General features: G+C 51.6%; 5 protein-coding genes across 5 annotated transcripts; 4 read left to right on the forward strand and 1 right to left on the reverse strand.

The window, feature by feature from the left end:
* Positions 1-1,325: 1,325 nt before the first annotated feature.
* BO82DRAFT_302227 (uncharacterized protein) lies at positions 1,326-3,514 on the forward strand (the record flags this gene model as incomplete). Its single annotated transcript, XM_025632111.1, has 1 exon — positions 1,326-3,514. One exon carries the CDS (start codon positions 1,329-1,331, stop codon positions 3,330-3,332), a length of 2,004 nt encoding a protein of 667 aa, XP_025495907.1. The 3' UTR covers positions 3,333-3,514.
* Positions 3,515-3,976: 462 nt separating this feature from the next.
* Positions 3,977-7,386, forward strand: BO82DRAFT_327479 (tethering complex subunit PEP5). The gene is made up of 9 exons (XM_025632968.1): positions 3,977-4,038; positions 4,105-4,173; positions 4,244-4,540; positions 4,595-5,227; positions 5,275-5,508; positions 5,561-5,896; positions 5,945-6,448; positions 6,497-6,895; positions 6,948-7,386. Exons 1-9 carry the CDS (start codon positions 4,024-4,026, stop codon positions 7,323-7,325), a joined length of 2,865 nt encoding a protein of 954 aa, XP_025495908.1. The 5' UTR covers positions 3,977-4,023; the 3' UTR covers positions 7,326-7,386.
* A 241-nt stretch (positions 7,387-7,627) lies between these two features.
* Positions 7,628-10,059, forward strand: BO82DRAFT_389340 (uncharacterized protein; the record flags this gene model as incomplete). The annotated part of the gene is made up of 2 exons (XM_025638444.1): positions 7,628-7,907; positions 7,985-10,059. The coding sequence occupies 2 exons, from the start codon at positions 7,628-7,630 to the stop codon at positions 9,859-9,861; spliced, it is 2,157 nt and encodes a 718-aa protein (XP_025495909.1). The 3' UTR covers positions 9,862-10,059.
* A 47-nt stretch (positions 10,060-10,106) lies between these two features.
* On the reverse strand, positions 10,107-13,984 carry BO82DRAFT_380786 (glycoside hydrolase/deacetylase). The gene is made up of 5 exons (XM_025637787.1): positions 13,363-13,984; positions 12,631-13,303; positions 12,201-12,241; positions 11,612-11,868; positions 10,107-11,561 (listed from the first exon to the last, which is right to left on the reverse strand). The coding sequence occupies exons 1-5, from the start codon at positions 13,590-13,592 to the stop codon at positions 10,378-10,380; spliced, it is 2,385 nt and encodes a 794-aa protein (XP_025495910.1). The 5' UTR covers positions 13,593-13,984; the 3' UTR covers positions 10,107-10,377.
* Positions 13,985-14,427: 443 nt separating this feature from the next.
* On the forward strand, positions 14,428-15,520 carry BO82DRAFT_389342 (uncharacterized protein). Its single transcript, XM_025638445.1, has 3 exons — positions 14,428-14,583; positions 14,694-14,964; positions 15,042-15,520. Exons 1-3 carry the CDS (start codon positions 14,441-14,443, stop codon positions 15,219-15,221), a joined length of 594 nt encoding a protein of 197 aa, XP_025495911.1. The 5' UTR covers positions 14,428-14,440; the 3' UTR covers positions 15,222-15,520.
* The last annotated feature ends 201 nt before the right edge of the window (positions 15,521-15,721 follow it).

Below are 15,721 nucleotides of genomic sequence, written 5' to 3' on the forward strand. Positions count from 1 at the left end.
GTAGATGTGGTCGGGGCAACCTTACCGTATTTAATACCGGGCTGGCTAGTTTTCCTTCCTACTTTTTTACTTCTCTACTTTTCACTATCTTTCGATCTTTCCAATTCCCAGTTTCCAGTCTACGTACTTTTCTTTTTTCTTCCCCGCCACGATGGAACTGTCAGCTTAATCACTTTATCCACTTTTTATCTCCCCGTGATAAATCACAGGTGGCACGCATGTGCTTCCCCGAGACCGTGCTCGTCCCCTACTTCCCATCTAATTTTACCTTTTAGAACCCCCCACCCCTCGAAGGGAAATGATCAGTCTCATGCCTTGCTTGGGCGCGATCCGCTTTCTTTAGCTGTAAGCTAATGCAGTACTGTACCTACAGTATTCGAGTGCTGTACGGCGTAAATTACAACCTAAGAGCCGAAAGCTTGGATTCTGGTGCGTTGGCATTGAACCCTGTCCAACCAATTGCAGCTTCATGTCCGACATAGCTAACGAGCACCTTGTCTAGCTCATATATATACAGTACTTCAGGACTCAGTGCCTACTGCAATCTTTCCTACTAGACTTCCTGTTGACATTGTATGAAGGCGAGGGATCGATGAGGGAAAATCCCAGGCCTACCCTGCAAGGTTGCAGGTTGGGTGTTTCAGGTTCCTCGACACAATTTGCCCCAAAAAGTATGGCGTTCTTTCAAGCACCAAACCAACCTCTTGTGTTGGGTCTGGAAGAAACTATCCGCAAGATGGGCACAAAACTGGCTTTTCCTTGCTATCGCTAGCGTTGAATGAGCTAGTAGGCAGCTATCAAGAACCCCAGCGAGTTCTAGGGCTGATAGGACCTTGTATACAGCACACGATTGGCCAAAGGATTGAAGCCGATTGGATTTGATCCCTGTATACTCCGTAGACAATGATGAAGGTGGCCGTAAATATAATCATGGATGTTCAATAGACTATCAGCATCTGCCCAACAACAACCATGGCTGGCATCGAAAATACAATGCCGAAAAGGGTAAGTAACTAGTCAACAATTGACGGGTGCTGACATAACCCACGCCAAACGACACGTTGCTGGGGCATCCACTCAATTCACGCGTTAAGTGGTTTTTCTTCTCGCGTGACAGCCAGCCAGCCAGCCAGCCAGCCTAGACACTTCTACCAGTTTGGAGTTGAAGAGGAAAGGATGATGTCCTGACAATCACTTAATGTCGGAAGCTATGAGGGTCACTCTACAATACGCAAATCCCCCATCCTCCGCCAGATGCAGCCAGTGCCAAGCTGCTGCACCTTCGAATCCCCCCTATTCGAACGATCAATGAATGCATCATTTCACCGATGCCACCTCGTCGCCCAATATCCCCGCTCTCCTTCGATTCATGCTCGCTACCCCCACCAGACAATGACCTCGATACTCTTGCTGCCTCCGATGACGACCTAGATTCTACTGAGCGTCTGGCTCGACGTCGGAGAATTGAGAAGCTTGCTGAAGCTTATCTACAAGGCTCACCGCTTTTTCTTTTGTCTGCATCGCTTCGAGGACCTTTCGACAATGGATGGGTCAATCCTTGGAGAAAGGATCGACGCAGGCATGACGGATTGGAGGGTAACGAGGATGAGAATAAAAAACGACCAGTGATCCCGGAGACGAATCCGCGAAAACGACCACTATACCACCACGAGTCCCGTGAAACACAACGCACGCAACTTTCCATGCAACATTCCGAGATAACTCCAAACCTGGAATCCGGAAAGACTTCGACCACAGAATCTTCTAACAAACGAGCGCGGGGTAATAGCAGAGATATAAGAGTTACAAGCGCCACACCAAAAGATACATTTGTCTCCAAGGGCCAACCGTCTCCACACACAAACAGAACTTGGCTGAAGAAGGACTGTGCCGGAATTGGGTTTCGAACGGTCAATCCGCCGACATCTCCTACAGCAACTATATCATCTCGTCGCCAGGGAGCAAAGGACAATACTATACAAGTACCCGCAACTGACTACCGATGGCCAGTTAGGGATCATCGGAAAGATCTTGATCATTTGCGGGAGGACAAACGTGATGTTCATCGGGTACCGGACAGTGTCAAGGTTGCTGCCTTCAAGGAGCAGCGCAGTAGTCAATCTGAACCTCAAAGAATTTCGTCCGATGCAGCAAACCAGGAAGGATCGCTCTATGTCCTTTCCTCGTCCTCGCACCTGCCAAAATTCGAGTACCGTCGCGCAAAGACCTCCAGCCACGGCAAGCAGGAGCCCGAGTCTACGTCTGCGCATCAGGAGCGAGAAGATAGCCCCAATCACATAAATATGGCTGAGGACAACAACCATCTATGCCATGAAAATCAACCCTCGCACGGCGCGTCTCTGGAAGAGGCTATCCGACCCGACTCGCCCGATCCCCCTGCCGCAGATGAGAAAAGTGCACATGCCTCTCAGCCGCAGGCTACAAGTGAAGTGCAAGTTACAAATGCTGCCACGTCGCAATCCATCTCACCGGCACAGAGGGCACCGGACAACATTGATCATGTAGCGGCAAACGTGAGTGACAAACTACCCTCAGCACAACATAACCCCTCGGATCCAGCCGTCACGCACAACGCTACCTCGCTACATACGATCTCTGCCGCAAAGGCTCATACTCAGAGTGACGAAGAGACTATTCCCGACCCGCAATTCAATACGCAGGCCGCTCTTCTTCACGCCCAGATATCATTTCAGAAAGATCTTGAAAGCCCAGAACATACCCCTGGTCGGGCTGCAAACCCAGGTTCAGTATCTCGCAATGATATCACGCCGTTTTGCAGAGTGGCTACACCCGGTGGGTTCGAGAACTTGCCAGGCAACAAGGCCTTCGGGACGATGAAAGGCCCCATGATGAGCACACAATACCTCATTGAAGCCGTCACGCCATTCACGCTCAGTACTGAGAAGAGGTCCAAACCTCGATTTTTGACTCCACAAGATCCTGAGTTTAGCACTAAGCTCAAAGGATCTTCTTTCGCGGGGGCGTTGTCGTCGCCCGTCCCGGACTATGCCAACGACGGGAGTTTGAATATCGTATCATCTCAGCCGCCGGATCATGCGGATCTCTTAGATCCGCCTCAGGCAGAAGAATTGGAGATTACCTTCTCCGGAACTATGCCTACCACGGGTGAGGACGGTCAGGGAGGCGTGATGGGTGCTGAAAGTTTCAACCTCAACGAAGCAATTGCTGAGGCCGGGAGCTGGTTAAAGGAAAGCTTCGACATAGGTCAGGAGATCCAACGATGCGCACACCCGAATAAGAGAGGGTCACCCTCTGGCATTGGCCGGTCAGCAGTAAGCCTCGATGCTTAGGAAAATTATCGATGATTACTTGATTTTAAAGACGATCACGACAATCACTTGCTTTTGCGCCATGAGGCGGCCTCGGTTCTCTGGTGGTCCATCCATACTTTGGGCTTTTTCTTTATTTATCTTTTTACGGGCATAGCTTTCATGCGGGCTTCATAGCGACATAGATGCACATTATGAGATATGATATCCTTGTAAATATATTTTATTGAATACTTGACGTCTTTTCTCCCCAATCCCTCTTCCCATGCACTTCGAAGTGGTTTGAGACCATTGAGTATTGATTTATCATGGTGTAATACATTCTGAGCAATCCAGATTTGTGTCTGCAAGAATATATAAACATGCCATCCTCATGAGCTCACCACACAATTTGACATCAGAAGCGATATTAAAGCAAGAACATGACATGCAGCTCGCAGACAGATTAGCCAGAAAGCTATACCAAGCTTGCAACTGATCGCAGTGTACCTAGACCTCCTCAAAAGCAAAAGATGTAAACAACCAGAGAAGCTCCAAGAAATGACCTCACAGTCGGAGATACGGGCGGGCGGGCGGAATTAGCGCGGCGGAGCTCATCCGGCGGATGGAGACTAGTCGACGGCCTACGCAAGTCAATGTCACTCCAGCCTGCACTTCCTCTCCATCCCGCCAATCGCTCACCTCCTCAGTCCATGGCGAGGGCTGTGTCCAAATGGCTTTGACATCAGTGAGACTGAACGCTCCAAATTTTAGCTCCTCAGCTTCACCATGTTACTAATGCGCCCTGAAATAGTGGAAAGCGTTCAACTTCTTCGATGTCTCGTCGGTGAAGCTCCCGGAGGAGAGCTCATCTATTCTCGGTGTATGTCTCTCGTGCCTTTGTTTGCGTCCGACCTAGTCGCTCTGTTTGCTGATACATACGTCCAACATAGTCTGATATTCTCTCCCTCTGCTCGGGCTCCGCTCACCTCTTCCTCGGCTCGAATGACGGCTTTGTCCATATCATCTCCTCGTCTTTCAAACTGGTCCGCTCGTTCAAAGCATCCGAGAATGGCTCAATCGCACACATCAAGCAGTTAGACGGGTCCTCTTTGCTGTTGACCATCGCGGAAGATCTTCCGAATGAACCGATATTGAAGGTCTGGGCCCTCGATAAGATCGAGAAGAAGACCGGTGTTCCACGATGCCTGTCGGCGACGTCCATCCAGAATGCGAGGAGGATATTTCCTGTATGTGCTCTACACTATACATTGTGATGCGAGGACACGATACTGATGGGTTAGGTTTCTGCGTTCACTGCTCTGGACGATCTGTCCCAGGTGGCAGTTGGATTTGCAAATGGGTCTGTCACGATTATCCGCGGCGACCTGATCCATGACCGCGGAGCAAGGCAGCGCATTGTGTTCGAGTCGGAGGAACCAGTGACGGGACTCGAGGTGCAAAGTGGCCCAGTCGCGACCTTATATATCTCGACCACTAGCAGAATGCTGGCCCAGATCATCTCTGGCAGAGGTCAGGGCCAACCGGCGCGCATCCTGGATGACACGGGCTGTGCCGTTGGCTGCATGTGCCTGGATAAGGATACTGGCGATGTCCTGGTTGCTCGGGAGGATGCGATATATACCTATGGGTCACACGGACGCGGACCCAGTTACGCTTTTGAAAGTCGTAAAGACTCGATCAACATTTTTAAGGACTATATCGCATTGGTCTGCCCGCCACGCGACACATCATCGCGGCCCGACGCTTTGCGCAACCTCAATGTCAGCCAGGCGGATGACATCTTCAAGACGACCATGTTCACGCTCCTGGACACAGATTTGAAATTCATCGCGCACTCCGAATCGCTCGTGTCTGCCGTCAAAAAGATATACATCGAATGGGGCGATCTCTTCCTTCTTACCACGGATGGCAAGGTATGTAAAATTCCGCTCGGACTTGACTCGATACTGAGAGTTGGTAGCTTTACCGGTATCGTGAAAAGACCCTCCAACAGAAGCTTGAGATTCTTTACCAACGCAACCTATACATTCTGGCTATCAACATCGCCCAAAAGACTGGTGTGGACACTCTGCAGCAGAATGCTATCTACCGAAAGTACGGAGATTTCTTATATCAGAGGGGCGACTACGACACTGCAATGCAACAATATCTTCGAGCGATTGACAACACAGAACCCTCGCAAGTCATTCGAAAGGTAGGGATGCCTCCATTCCATGTAACACATCAGTGTGCTGAGCAGGATATAGTATCTGGATACCCAGCGAATACACAATCTCATCGAATATTTGGAGGAGTTACATGACCATGATAAAGCCACGGTTGATCACACCACGCTGCTACTGAATTGCTACGCCAAATTGAAGGATACGACCAAACTAGATGAATTCATCAAAGCCCCTGGAGAGCTGAAATTTGACCTTGAGACTGCCATCGCAATGTGCAGGCAGGGTGGGTATTACGAACAAGCAGCCTATCTGGCCACGAAGTATGGGGAAAATGATATGGTCGTTGATATCCTGATCGAGGACTCAAAGAAATACGCTGAGGCTCTGGAGTACATTTGGAGGCTGGATCCAGAATTGGTCAGTAAATATGCACTCCACTCTATATTCTAGACTGACATATCCAAGGCGTATCACAACCTGATGAAATATGCCCGCGTGTTGCTCTCCAACTGCCCGGAGAAAACCACAGAGCTCTTCACGAAGTTCTACAAGGGACAGTACAGGCCAAGGACTGATGTTGAAACGCCTGTTGAACCACAAGCGCAGCAGAGTAGCACTTTACAAAGTCTAGCTGCCTTTCTCCCTCTCCCCCTAATGAATGCCAGTGCTGGATCGAAGGCTGAACCAGTGGAAAGCTCACGCGAAGGCCAAGGTGAAGACGTCGAAGAATTCATTGAATATCAGGTTCCAAAGCCAAGAACCGCGTTTTCGGTATTTGTCGGCCACCCCGATGAGTTTATCTCATTCCTCGAAGCTCTTATCGAGAAAGAGGATCTGAAAGAGGATGAGAAGGTTGACCTCTATACAACCCTCTTTGAGATGTATCTGGATACTGCAGGTCGGAAGAAGGATGCCGCTGAGAAGGAGGCTTGGGAGAACAAAGCCAAGCAGCTCATCGAGGGGAAAGATGTAGGAGAATCACCCAGACCGAACTCACTTCGTTGCTGATATTCTTAGATACCTATATCCACCTCGAGTGTTCTGCTGCTATCCGACTTGTCCGGCTTCCGGGAGGGATCCACTCTTGTCCGCGAGCAAGAAGGTCTGCGATCAGACATCTTCCGTTCTTTCACATCGGCAAAAGATACCAGCGGTGCTATCAAAGCGTTGAAGAAATATGGGCCGGAAGATCCCCAGCTCTACGTGGATGCGCTTACTTATTTTGCTTCAAGCCCCAAAATTCTAGTGGAAGCCGGAGACGAACTGGATGCCGTTCTCAAGCGTATTGACGAAGCTGGCCTTATGACCCCGCTACAGGTCATTCAGACTTTGAGTAACAACGCAGTCGTTACAATGGGTCGTGTCAAGAAGTACCTTAGCGAGAACATCGAACGTGAAAGGAAGGAGATCTCTACGGTCTGTTACCTCACCTGATTCATGGTTGTCTCGCGCTGACTTTAGTATTCAGAACCGCCGATTGATCAATAGTTACAGCAAGGAGACTGAGAGTAAGCGAAAGGAGCTGGAGCAATTGGGGAATCAACCGGTAGTATTTCAATCGCGCCGGTGTAACTCCTGTGGTGGCGCACTCGATCTGCCTACGGTTCACTTCCTTTGCAAACATTCTTTCCACCAGCGGTGCCTCAACAGGGTGGACGAAGATGCGGAGTGTCCAGCTTGTGCACCGCAAAACTCGACCATCAAAGCCATTCGAAAGCGGCAGGTCGAATCGGCAGATCAACACGACCTGTTCAAGGGAGAGCTGCAGCGCTCGAAGGACCGATTCGGGGTTATCAGCGAGTTTTTCGGACGAGGAGTCATGCGACCACAGAGTACTATGGAATGATGCAAGTTTTTATTTTAGCATAGCCTTGCTTTTGAAGTGAATAGATCATGATGTCACAAACCTGGTGTTTTGGGTGTTCAATTTCAACTATAACCTACTGTATTCAAGAGTTTGGTTTTGGTCTAAAGAGGAAAGTCTTATCACCACGTGATCTCGCGTCATCCGGGGATTTTCGTATCGGCGGGACGCGCCAAACCAAATATTATTGGAACTCACTGAGTCGTCTCATTAGCAGACGACTGTGTACAGTACAGCAGAGCAGTGCGTCCTGGCCTCATTGATGCACGATTTCAGCCGAAACCATGTCTTATGACCGTGTGATTCAAGACTCGGATGATGAGGATGATCCTCTTGTGGGCCCCCATTCCCCAGTGCAGGAATACGATACCGCGCATGCCGACGACTACCTCCAGGCCGATGTAAAAAGGCACCAGGAGATTGAGGGCAACTATGATGCGAGCATGAATATTGACTTCGACCAATACCTACAATCTCAGGAAAGATCACCACCTGGGCATTCGTCTCCACAGCACCAACAACCAGAGAGATGGATTCCGACGAATTCGGGAGGTGGATCTATGGGTAGGAGGACTCTTGGATTGCATGCAGTTTGCTTCACTCAATCATGAACAATCATCCTAATCAAGAATTTGCAATAGGCTCGATGATGACCGAGATTGGCCTCGCGCAGCAACGACTCTTTGACGACGATGAGGTTCAGATGGTTGACCCGTCAAGGCAGCATCCCCGTGAACACGCCCATGTGGAATCGACCCACGCAGAAACCATGATACCCCGACATTCAGAAGAACAGGTCAGCGTTGACCCCACCGGTTATCCATACACCAGCGATCCGTCGTCGTATAGCGCCATAGATAGCAATATCAGTCCGGCGCAAGCGGGGCTTTCGCTATCGTCCAACACACATCCCAACACCTCCAGCCTCAATGCTACCCCGCCACCCCAGCAATACGAGGCACCTCTATCCGATCTGCAGAACGAATACCCCATGCACACGCACGTCGAAGTGCCGATACGACCGCACCATCACGACTTCTCCTCTATCCCAAGCTTCGATCCCTCCTCCGCCGCCGCACAAACATCCTCATCCTTCAACGTCTTCGAGGCGTCACTCCCACCTCTCCAGAATGTGTACCCTGAGGATACCGACCACCATCATCATAACAACTTCAGCTACTCGGCGGCAACCGTCCCCACCGAAGTTGCGCCGACTTCCTCTCCTCGTCGTGTGGCCTCCCTCCAAGCGACTCCCTTCTCTCCGCACGACACTCAACCCTTCTCCCCCGTCCCATCAGCCGCCAAAGCAAGCCGTTCCAAAACCGAGAACCAACACAAAAGCACACCAACGAGCAACCCAACCCAAACCCGCACTGCCGTGTCAACGCCACTCTTCCCTACTCAGTTGAGCACGGACGAGCTGGTTGCCATTCAAGTGCCTGCGATGGAAATCCCCGTGGTGGAAAAGAAACGCGGCCGAAAGAAGAAACAGCAGCAGCAGCAGGAGCAGCAGGAAGCACAATCTCTGCCAGAATCTCATACCTCAACCACCTCGAACGTAATCGTCATCGACGATGACGCTGGAGATAACGAAGCCGCCCAATACACTACCACCACCACCACCACCACAGACATCCCTACCCCCTCACTCCCCCCTCCAGCCACAATCGATACCACCAACAAACCCGAAAAACGCAAACCCGGCCGACCGCCCAAGAACCCCAAGCCCGCGCCCACCGACCCCCCAGACCCATTGAATCAAGATCCCCCACCGCATCCCACAACAGCAACGACAACCGATCTCTCACCCAACCCCCACAATCTGATCAACAACTCCGAACCCCCAAGCGTGCAAACAACCAGCCCCACCGCCCCCAAAGAACCGAGAAAGAAAAAGCTCAAACGCGGCAAAACCACCTCCATCACGCTGACCAAGACCTACGAATCCGACATCGAGCCCGACGTCCTCTGGATCGAGGAGGACGCCATGGAGGGAAACCCGACAAAACCGCGTCGCGGCCCCAGCCCCGCGGTCGAGCTTCCCCCACCACTAGAAAATCAATCCACCGAGACTAATTCTGGCATCAAGGCGAACGCGCATCTCGAGTCCGAAGCAGCAGCAGCACCCAAGAAACGCGGCCGCAAGAGAAAGAATCCCGACCCCGACCCTCCGGCTTCCGAGCAAGAGCCGATCCGTCTCCCTGAACACAGCGATACAGTGGAACCCCAGAAAGAGCCGGGGAATGAGTGCCTCGGCATACCCAATATTTCTCAACAGCGCATCCAAGAAGGAGAGGAAGCCGGAGAGGAGGAAGTGCCACCCCCACGGCAAGCAGATCTGACTCCCGATCCGCAGCCAGCCCCGGAGCCCGTCGTGACGGTTCCTGTCACACCGTTGAAACCGAACAAGGGCCCTGACAAGCACAGTCCCATTTCGTCGACGAGTAAGGTGCCCTTACGGGTGGGGCTCAGTCGGCGGGCGCGGATCGCCCCGTTGTTGAAGGTGGTCAAGCGGTGATATTCCATTCCCAGTTCTCCGGGCTAGAGAATATAACGGTAGTTGGGGATAGGATTAGCGATTACGGTCTTCTATTTACGTCTATTCTTTCAAGATACGTATATTGTTTGGGGGAGGAGCGACTCCAGACTGTATAATCGCATCTACGCATGAGCTATGTCTTTACGGAATACCCACAAGGGCGCACTTTGTTTTTTCCTGTACTTATACTTAATTGTTTCTCGATTGCTATATCTGTCATGGATCTCGACTTAGCCACGACTGGACGCTTCTATAATGTGTACGGTTTCAGGAGCTGCCAATGAACCAGAAATGACCATCCTTGCTCTTCAGTGACCCTTCTGGTCAAGCTTCATAACTTTCTTATCAATGCCCAAAGGAGTGTACAAACGTCTTACAAAGCACAGGCTCAACCTATCTTAACATGCACGACTCACAACATAGTGATCAGGCAGCACTCAGGATATCAATGATGTACCAGGACAAGTCTGGTCTGCTAGGTTCTTGATCTCCGAACTATCCCATCAGCACAGCGAGCAAAGGCAGTACCGCAAGCTCGATGGGAAATCTCGAAGGCTGGAGCATACGACTCGCACCCGACTTGGCAGGCTTGCCCTTCGAAATGACTTTGCTAGATGGTCTGAAGTCGGCGTGATCTTCTTCAGCGACAACAACATCATTTTTGCTGTCACAGATTCCATTATCATTCTGACAACCCTCGCCACAGAACGTGGTCAAATTGCCGCAGAAGCCGGTGCCACTGCAGCAAGGCCCAAAGCGGGACCCATCGCATGTAACATTGCCGCCACACATCCCGTCGAATGAGACTATCTTCGAAGAATCCTGGACGACGTTCTTTCTCGAGTTGCGGCCATCAGGAGTGTTGTCTTCACGGTACCAGTACTTGGGAGAGTCCCCCAGACACTCACCCACCGTCACTGGCCGGAATCCCTCGGCGATAAGCTTTTTCAGCATGTGCTCCGTCAGGTTGTGGACCGTTTGCTCATGGACATCATGAGCAATCACAAGCCAGGGGCGGTCAAAGGCAGTCCGAGCATCCAGACTACTGTCGAAGATGTCCTTGGAGCGTTGGATCTCCGTTGGACTGTCGTGCTTGTAATCCTCTGTGTCAATATCATAAAGAATGATATGGTAGCCAAGCTCTCCCATATCCGCCAAGCAACCGGACTCAGCCGTGCAGCTAGAATAGGGAGGGCGCATGTATGTAGGGAAGAATCCCAGGATGTTGCGCAGAGCGGCTTCGTTCCACAACAGCTGAATGCGACGCTGAGAACGTGAGATCTTGCTAAGATCCTGATGAGACCAGGTGTGGCTGGCAAGCTGATGGCCACTCTCATGCATACGTCGAATCAAGCCTGCCCATGGCATTCCAGGGCTGTCAATTTGACCTTTGGCATTGTTGTTGCCGGTGATAAAGAAGGTCGCCTTCGCTTCGTACCGATCAAGAAGATCGAGTAGATCCTTTGTGAACTCCTTGGGACCGTCATCGAAGGTTAGAGCGACAGTACCCGGGACAGTGCAGGATCGAATGATATGAGGTCCATAAAGGGCAGTCCCATCAAGAGGACGGGGAATGTCTTCGGTGGAGGATCCGCCTGGGGTCATGTGCGCGTCACAATAGCCGTAGTCGATCTGGCAGTCAGGCGAGCTGCAGTGGTCCTTGGAATCTCCACAATAGCCTGCAAGCATCAGAATGGATCTTGCCGGTCAGAGGCACAAGAAAACCTACCGGCAGTGGAGCAGCAGAGTTTCTCTGGACATTTGCCGACCCCGGAGCCGCATCGAAGGCCAGCTGGTGCACGTCCCGCAAGTGGTTGAATGCTAACATCGTCCTGGGGGTGAGGAAGGATTGGCGACACTTGGTGGTTCGACTGCAAAGTGATGATGTTCCGGGCAGTCGTGCACGCCGCAAGACCCCAGAAGGGGAGGGCCCAGTTCAGCATACGCATAGTGCCGACTCTGAAACTGGTAAAGTGTATACGAAGGCTAAGATGCAGTGTAATACAACACGATAAGAGTCTGGTGTGGAAGATAATATGTTGAAGGTGTGAGATGGAATAGGAAGAGAGCTGGAGGAAGAAATGTCAGAGCTGCTTTGATTGTGTTGGCCGACAACGCAGAGGAGGAAGCTGCGATTATCAAGTCTATGGACAGGAAGCGACCAGCTTGACCCAAACATGACCATGAGGCAGTAGCGATGGGAAAGGCTTCCAAATCTCCATTCGTGCTGAGACACTGTCGTTGCCTGAGATATTTTGGCCTGATTTCAAATGCTAGACTGCAATAAAGACAGGCAACTAGTCGGGGGAACCACATACCCTGCTTCCAGATATTCCTCGTCAAAACATGCGCATCTCGACTGATTGACATAAACACAAGCCCAAAGCACAATCTATGTCTCGGTTCAAGAAGGTTTCCCCAGAAACCCCCCGAGGTAGCAGTTCATATCCAAATGTCGGGAAGTTACGCGGGCACGGCAGTGGCTGCCACCCAGTCATGGCGAGCAGGAGACGCGCATCGTTAGTGGTACCAGATAGTCGTCCAGAATACAACTGTGGTGACCTTGCATAAGTGAGCTAGTTCTGAAAGTAGATATGAGACCATTATTTTCATTGAGGGTATAGTAATCCACGAGGTCCAGAGCTGACCGGGAGTTCATCAATCTATCGAGACGAGGTCCTACATTACATTGGTGTTTGTGCTTTGAGGAGTCCGTCGGAGCATCATAAGAAAGTCAGCTCAACTGACTGGGGCCACTGCATCCTCACCAAGGGCCGAGAACACGAATGGCGCCAGCGTTGGAAGGTAGGGGCCAAACTTTGCGGGGGCGCTCTTTGCTATGCTGCCCACGGTGGCGACAAGGTGACGTTGGTGAATCGTGGTGGGTTGAGACTTGAACTTGTTGGTGAGGTCTTTCACAAAGAGGTTGAGCTGGTGGTCGGAGAAATGAAGGACCAAGGCTGAGATGGCTGCCAGTGCGCGCTTCGTCACCACGGTACCAGCCGTGTCGTTATCGACAATGGACATGACGGAGTTTTGCAGGGCGCTCAGCTCAGCTTCCTGCAAGAGCGGTCCGAAGCATGTGACGACTTGAATAAGAACGTCAATGGCATCACTACTGAAGCCCTTGGATGGGTCCTTCTCGAGCATTCCCTTGACTACAGAGCCTCTTCTGCTGGAGGGGGATGGTATGGGGCCGGTCAAACGAGGTATGAGCACACGAGACACCGCCGAGTAAGCCGAAGTGGCCTCTTGACTGGGGGTTTGTCCAGCCTGAGGGCGAGGGAGAGCAGTAACGATGTATCGTAGAGCGGTATTGGGGACGGATGTATCGATGGTTTGGGAGGCTGTGAGGTTGGTGAGTTTTTCGAGAATAGAGGCGAGATTCTCAAATGGCAGTCGATGAACGAGGGGACCAAGACTAGTTTATTACAGAGGAGTCAGTTGTGTGTGTGATGATTAAGAGACCAGGGAGCATGCCATTTCAGTGCTTGGTTTTGGACATCACCGTGTTGATCATCAAGCGCCTTGAGGAGGCCGTCGGCCAGCTTCGAGGCGGAGAGCTGGTCATGGGCCAGATATGACGAGTTTGGGTTGTCCAGGAGACCAAGAAGATCATTGAGGGACATGTATCTCATGTCCGGATCGGGATCATCCAGCTTATGCAGCAGGTTGTTCAAAGTGTGCTGCACTGTTTGTCTGTCCGCCATGATGAAGCCCCGCACTGGAATTTGAGGTGTAGAAGGTGGCGCTTTTGAACAGAGATGAGAAAAAGAAGTGCAACTCCTTGGGAGAGATAGTGTAGAGAAGGAGAAGGATTCAAGAGGCGCAAGGGACTTGAGGAAATGGGTCAGGTTGTAATGGGGGGAAGGGGAGGGAAGTGGTGAGGGGAATGAAAGTCCGATCGATAGTGAATGTGATAAACTGCGGATAGTCAAGTCGAGCTGATGCTATCGGGGCTTGGTGCCTGAGGCCACAGTAAGCTTCTCCGGCAGGCGACACCGGCCATCAGCGCCATTCAACCACCACTTCCAGCGAGGACTGCACATTGCTGGTGTTGTTGAAGCTGAGAGATGTACACTTGGAAGAAGCAAATAAGGAAGTAGGTATAGGCAAGCAAGTAAGCCAAGTATAGAACAATACGGAGAAATAACTGGAAGTGAAGACGCACCGCGGCCGATCTCCGCATGGGGACATTACATCATTTGGTGTAATCAATAACGTTACTGTACTCTATAAGCCAGCCATAAGATCACGCCGGCCATTCCCGCTCCGTCAGTGTAACTGCAAGTACAGCCAAGTCCAAGTCTATAGTCGAACTCCCTGGCCATTAAGTCATACCATCATCGTTCCTCTTCCCTCCGAAAATCCAGCCAGCCTCCTCTTTTCACACCTTGATCCCTCCTCTCCTTCTTCCTTCCTTCCTTCCTTCTTCCTTCTCTCTCCTCTTCTCTCCCATAATATCATACCACACCAATTGCTTCATTCCTACCATCCTATACACTCAATTCCTCCCAACCCACCATCAAGAACCACTAGACCCAACCAAAAAAGCACAATGGTTCTCGCACGCCCTCAGATCCTCCGCGCCTCCGCCCGAGCCCTCGGCACCGTGCGACGACAAGTGCCCACCCAGCAATTCGCCCGTCGAACATACGCCCAAGCCACCGAATCAACCAACAAGTCCTCCGACCTCCCCTGGTGAGTGATCACCTCCCTGCACCTGTATCCATCTTCTTCAATTGGCCTCTCCTCTTCCACTCCCCAATTGATATCTCAAAAACCCATCCTCCTAACCTCCTCAAAAACAGGCTCATCGGCTCCCTCGGCCTCGGCATCCCCGGCGCCTACTACCTCCTCGCGACGGGCCCCAAAGCCGCGGCCTCGTCGCACGACACGCCCGACACGCACCACCACGGCGAGCCCAAGGGCAAGACCTCGACCTCCGCCCCACTCGAGAAGGAAGAATCCGCCGCCGCCAAGGACTCCGCCCCGCAGCCGGACCGGGACGCCGAACAGAAGACTGATTCGGGGGCCGCGACCGCCTCGACGGATGGGAAGGCGCCGTCGGAGGCTGATGAGGTGGGTTTTCCACATCCTTATCCGATCAGATAGACCGTTTTTATAGAAGATGCTGACCCACTGCCACAAAAAAACAGCCCTCAACCCGCAAGGAACCTGGCAATTCGGCAACCATCTCCGGCAAGCAGGAGGGTCTTTCCAATGCCACGACGGATCATCCGCATGTGAACGAGCCTGGGAAGAGTGTCAAGGGGGAGGGCGAGACGGAGACGGCTAAGGTGAAGGGGGCGGTGTCGCCGGATCGTCCGCAGCAGTAGATCGGTCGAAAGATTCTCGTTGCTTCAGGAGGAAGACGGGGGTTTTTCTGTATGATGCAAATGTTCTTTTCATGTATAAGATCATGAAGTCTTCCTGAAGAGTTGTGCCGTTGTTGAAATAGCAACGTACTGATATAGTTTCGTATGCTGTCTGATTCCTGCATAGCATAAAACATTGTGAGCCTAGGTCTGGAAAAGGTTGGGACGTAAACCAGCGAATGCTACAGCCAATTGGCATGTGATTATGCACGGGAGTAATGTCAAGCCTGCAGTGGAGGAAATCGAAAGTGAATCGCACCGACCGATTGTCAGCCTGTGCGGATCTATTACTATATTAGATTAGACATTTGCAGGCGGTCCCAATGCGCCCTTCACGTCTCCGGGGAGAGGAGAAAAGATCTGCTCTCCGCACGGCCATCAGAAGAAAACACAGAAACAGAAAAAGGAAGTGCGCAGTCATGGCAGATTCGTCGCTTATATCCATTTCAAGGTTGCATCCG

This window comes from Aspergillus uvarum (genome assembly GCF_003184745.1).
Source record: "Aspergillus uvarum CBS 121591 unplaced genomic scaffold BO82scaffold_6, whole genome shotgun sequence".
In the NCBI taxonomy this organism is placed as follows: Eukaryota; Fungi; Ascomycota; class Eurotiomycetes; order Eurotiales; family Aspergillaceae; genus Aspergillus; species Aspergillus uvarum.

Excerpts from the sequence above, each read along its gene's own strand:
- BO82DRAFT_380786 (XM_025637787.1), bottom strand. The coding sequence starts at position 13,592 with ATGGCGGACAGACAAACAGTGCAGCACACTTTGAACAACCTGCTGCAT. Across the intron at positions 13,304-13,362 it reads CAAAACCAAGCACTGAAATG|TCTTGGTCCCCTCGTTCATC; the intron begins GCATGCTCCCTG and ends GTAATAAACTAG. Across the intron at positions 11,869-12,200 it reads GAGGAATATCTGGAAGCAGG|CCTTCGTATACACTTTACCA; the intron begins GTATGTGGTTCC and ends ACTGCATCTTAG.
- BO82DRAFT_389342 (XM_025638445.1), top strand. The coding sequence starts at position 14,441 with ATGGTTCTCGCACGCCCTCAGATCCTCCGCGCCTCCGCCCGAGCCCTC. Across the intron at positions 14,584-14,693 it reads AAGTCCTCCGACCTCCCCTG|GCTCATCGGCTCCCTCGGCC; the intron begins GTGAGTGATCAC and ends CCTCAAAAACAG. Across the intron at positions 14,965-15,041 it reads CGCCGTCGGAGGCTGATGAG|CCCTCAACCCGCAAGGAACC; the intron begins GTGGGTTTTCCA and ends ACAAAAAAACAG.
- BO82DRAFT_327479 (XM_025632968.1), top strand. Across the intron at positions 5,509-5,560 it reads CCTCGCAAGTCATTCGAAAG|TATCTGGATACCCAGCGAAT; the intron begins GTAGGGATGCCT and ends AGCAGGATATAG. Across the intron at positions 5,897-5,944 it reads GGAGGCTGGATCCAGAATTG|GCGTATCACAACCTGATGAA; the intron begins GTCAGTAAATAT and ends GACATATCCAAG.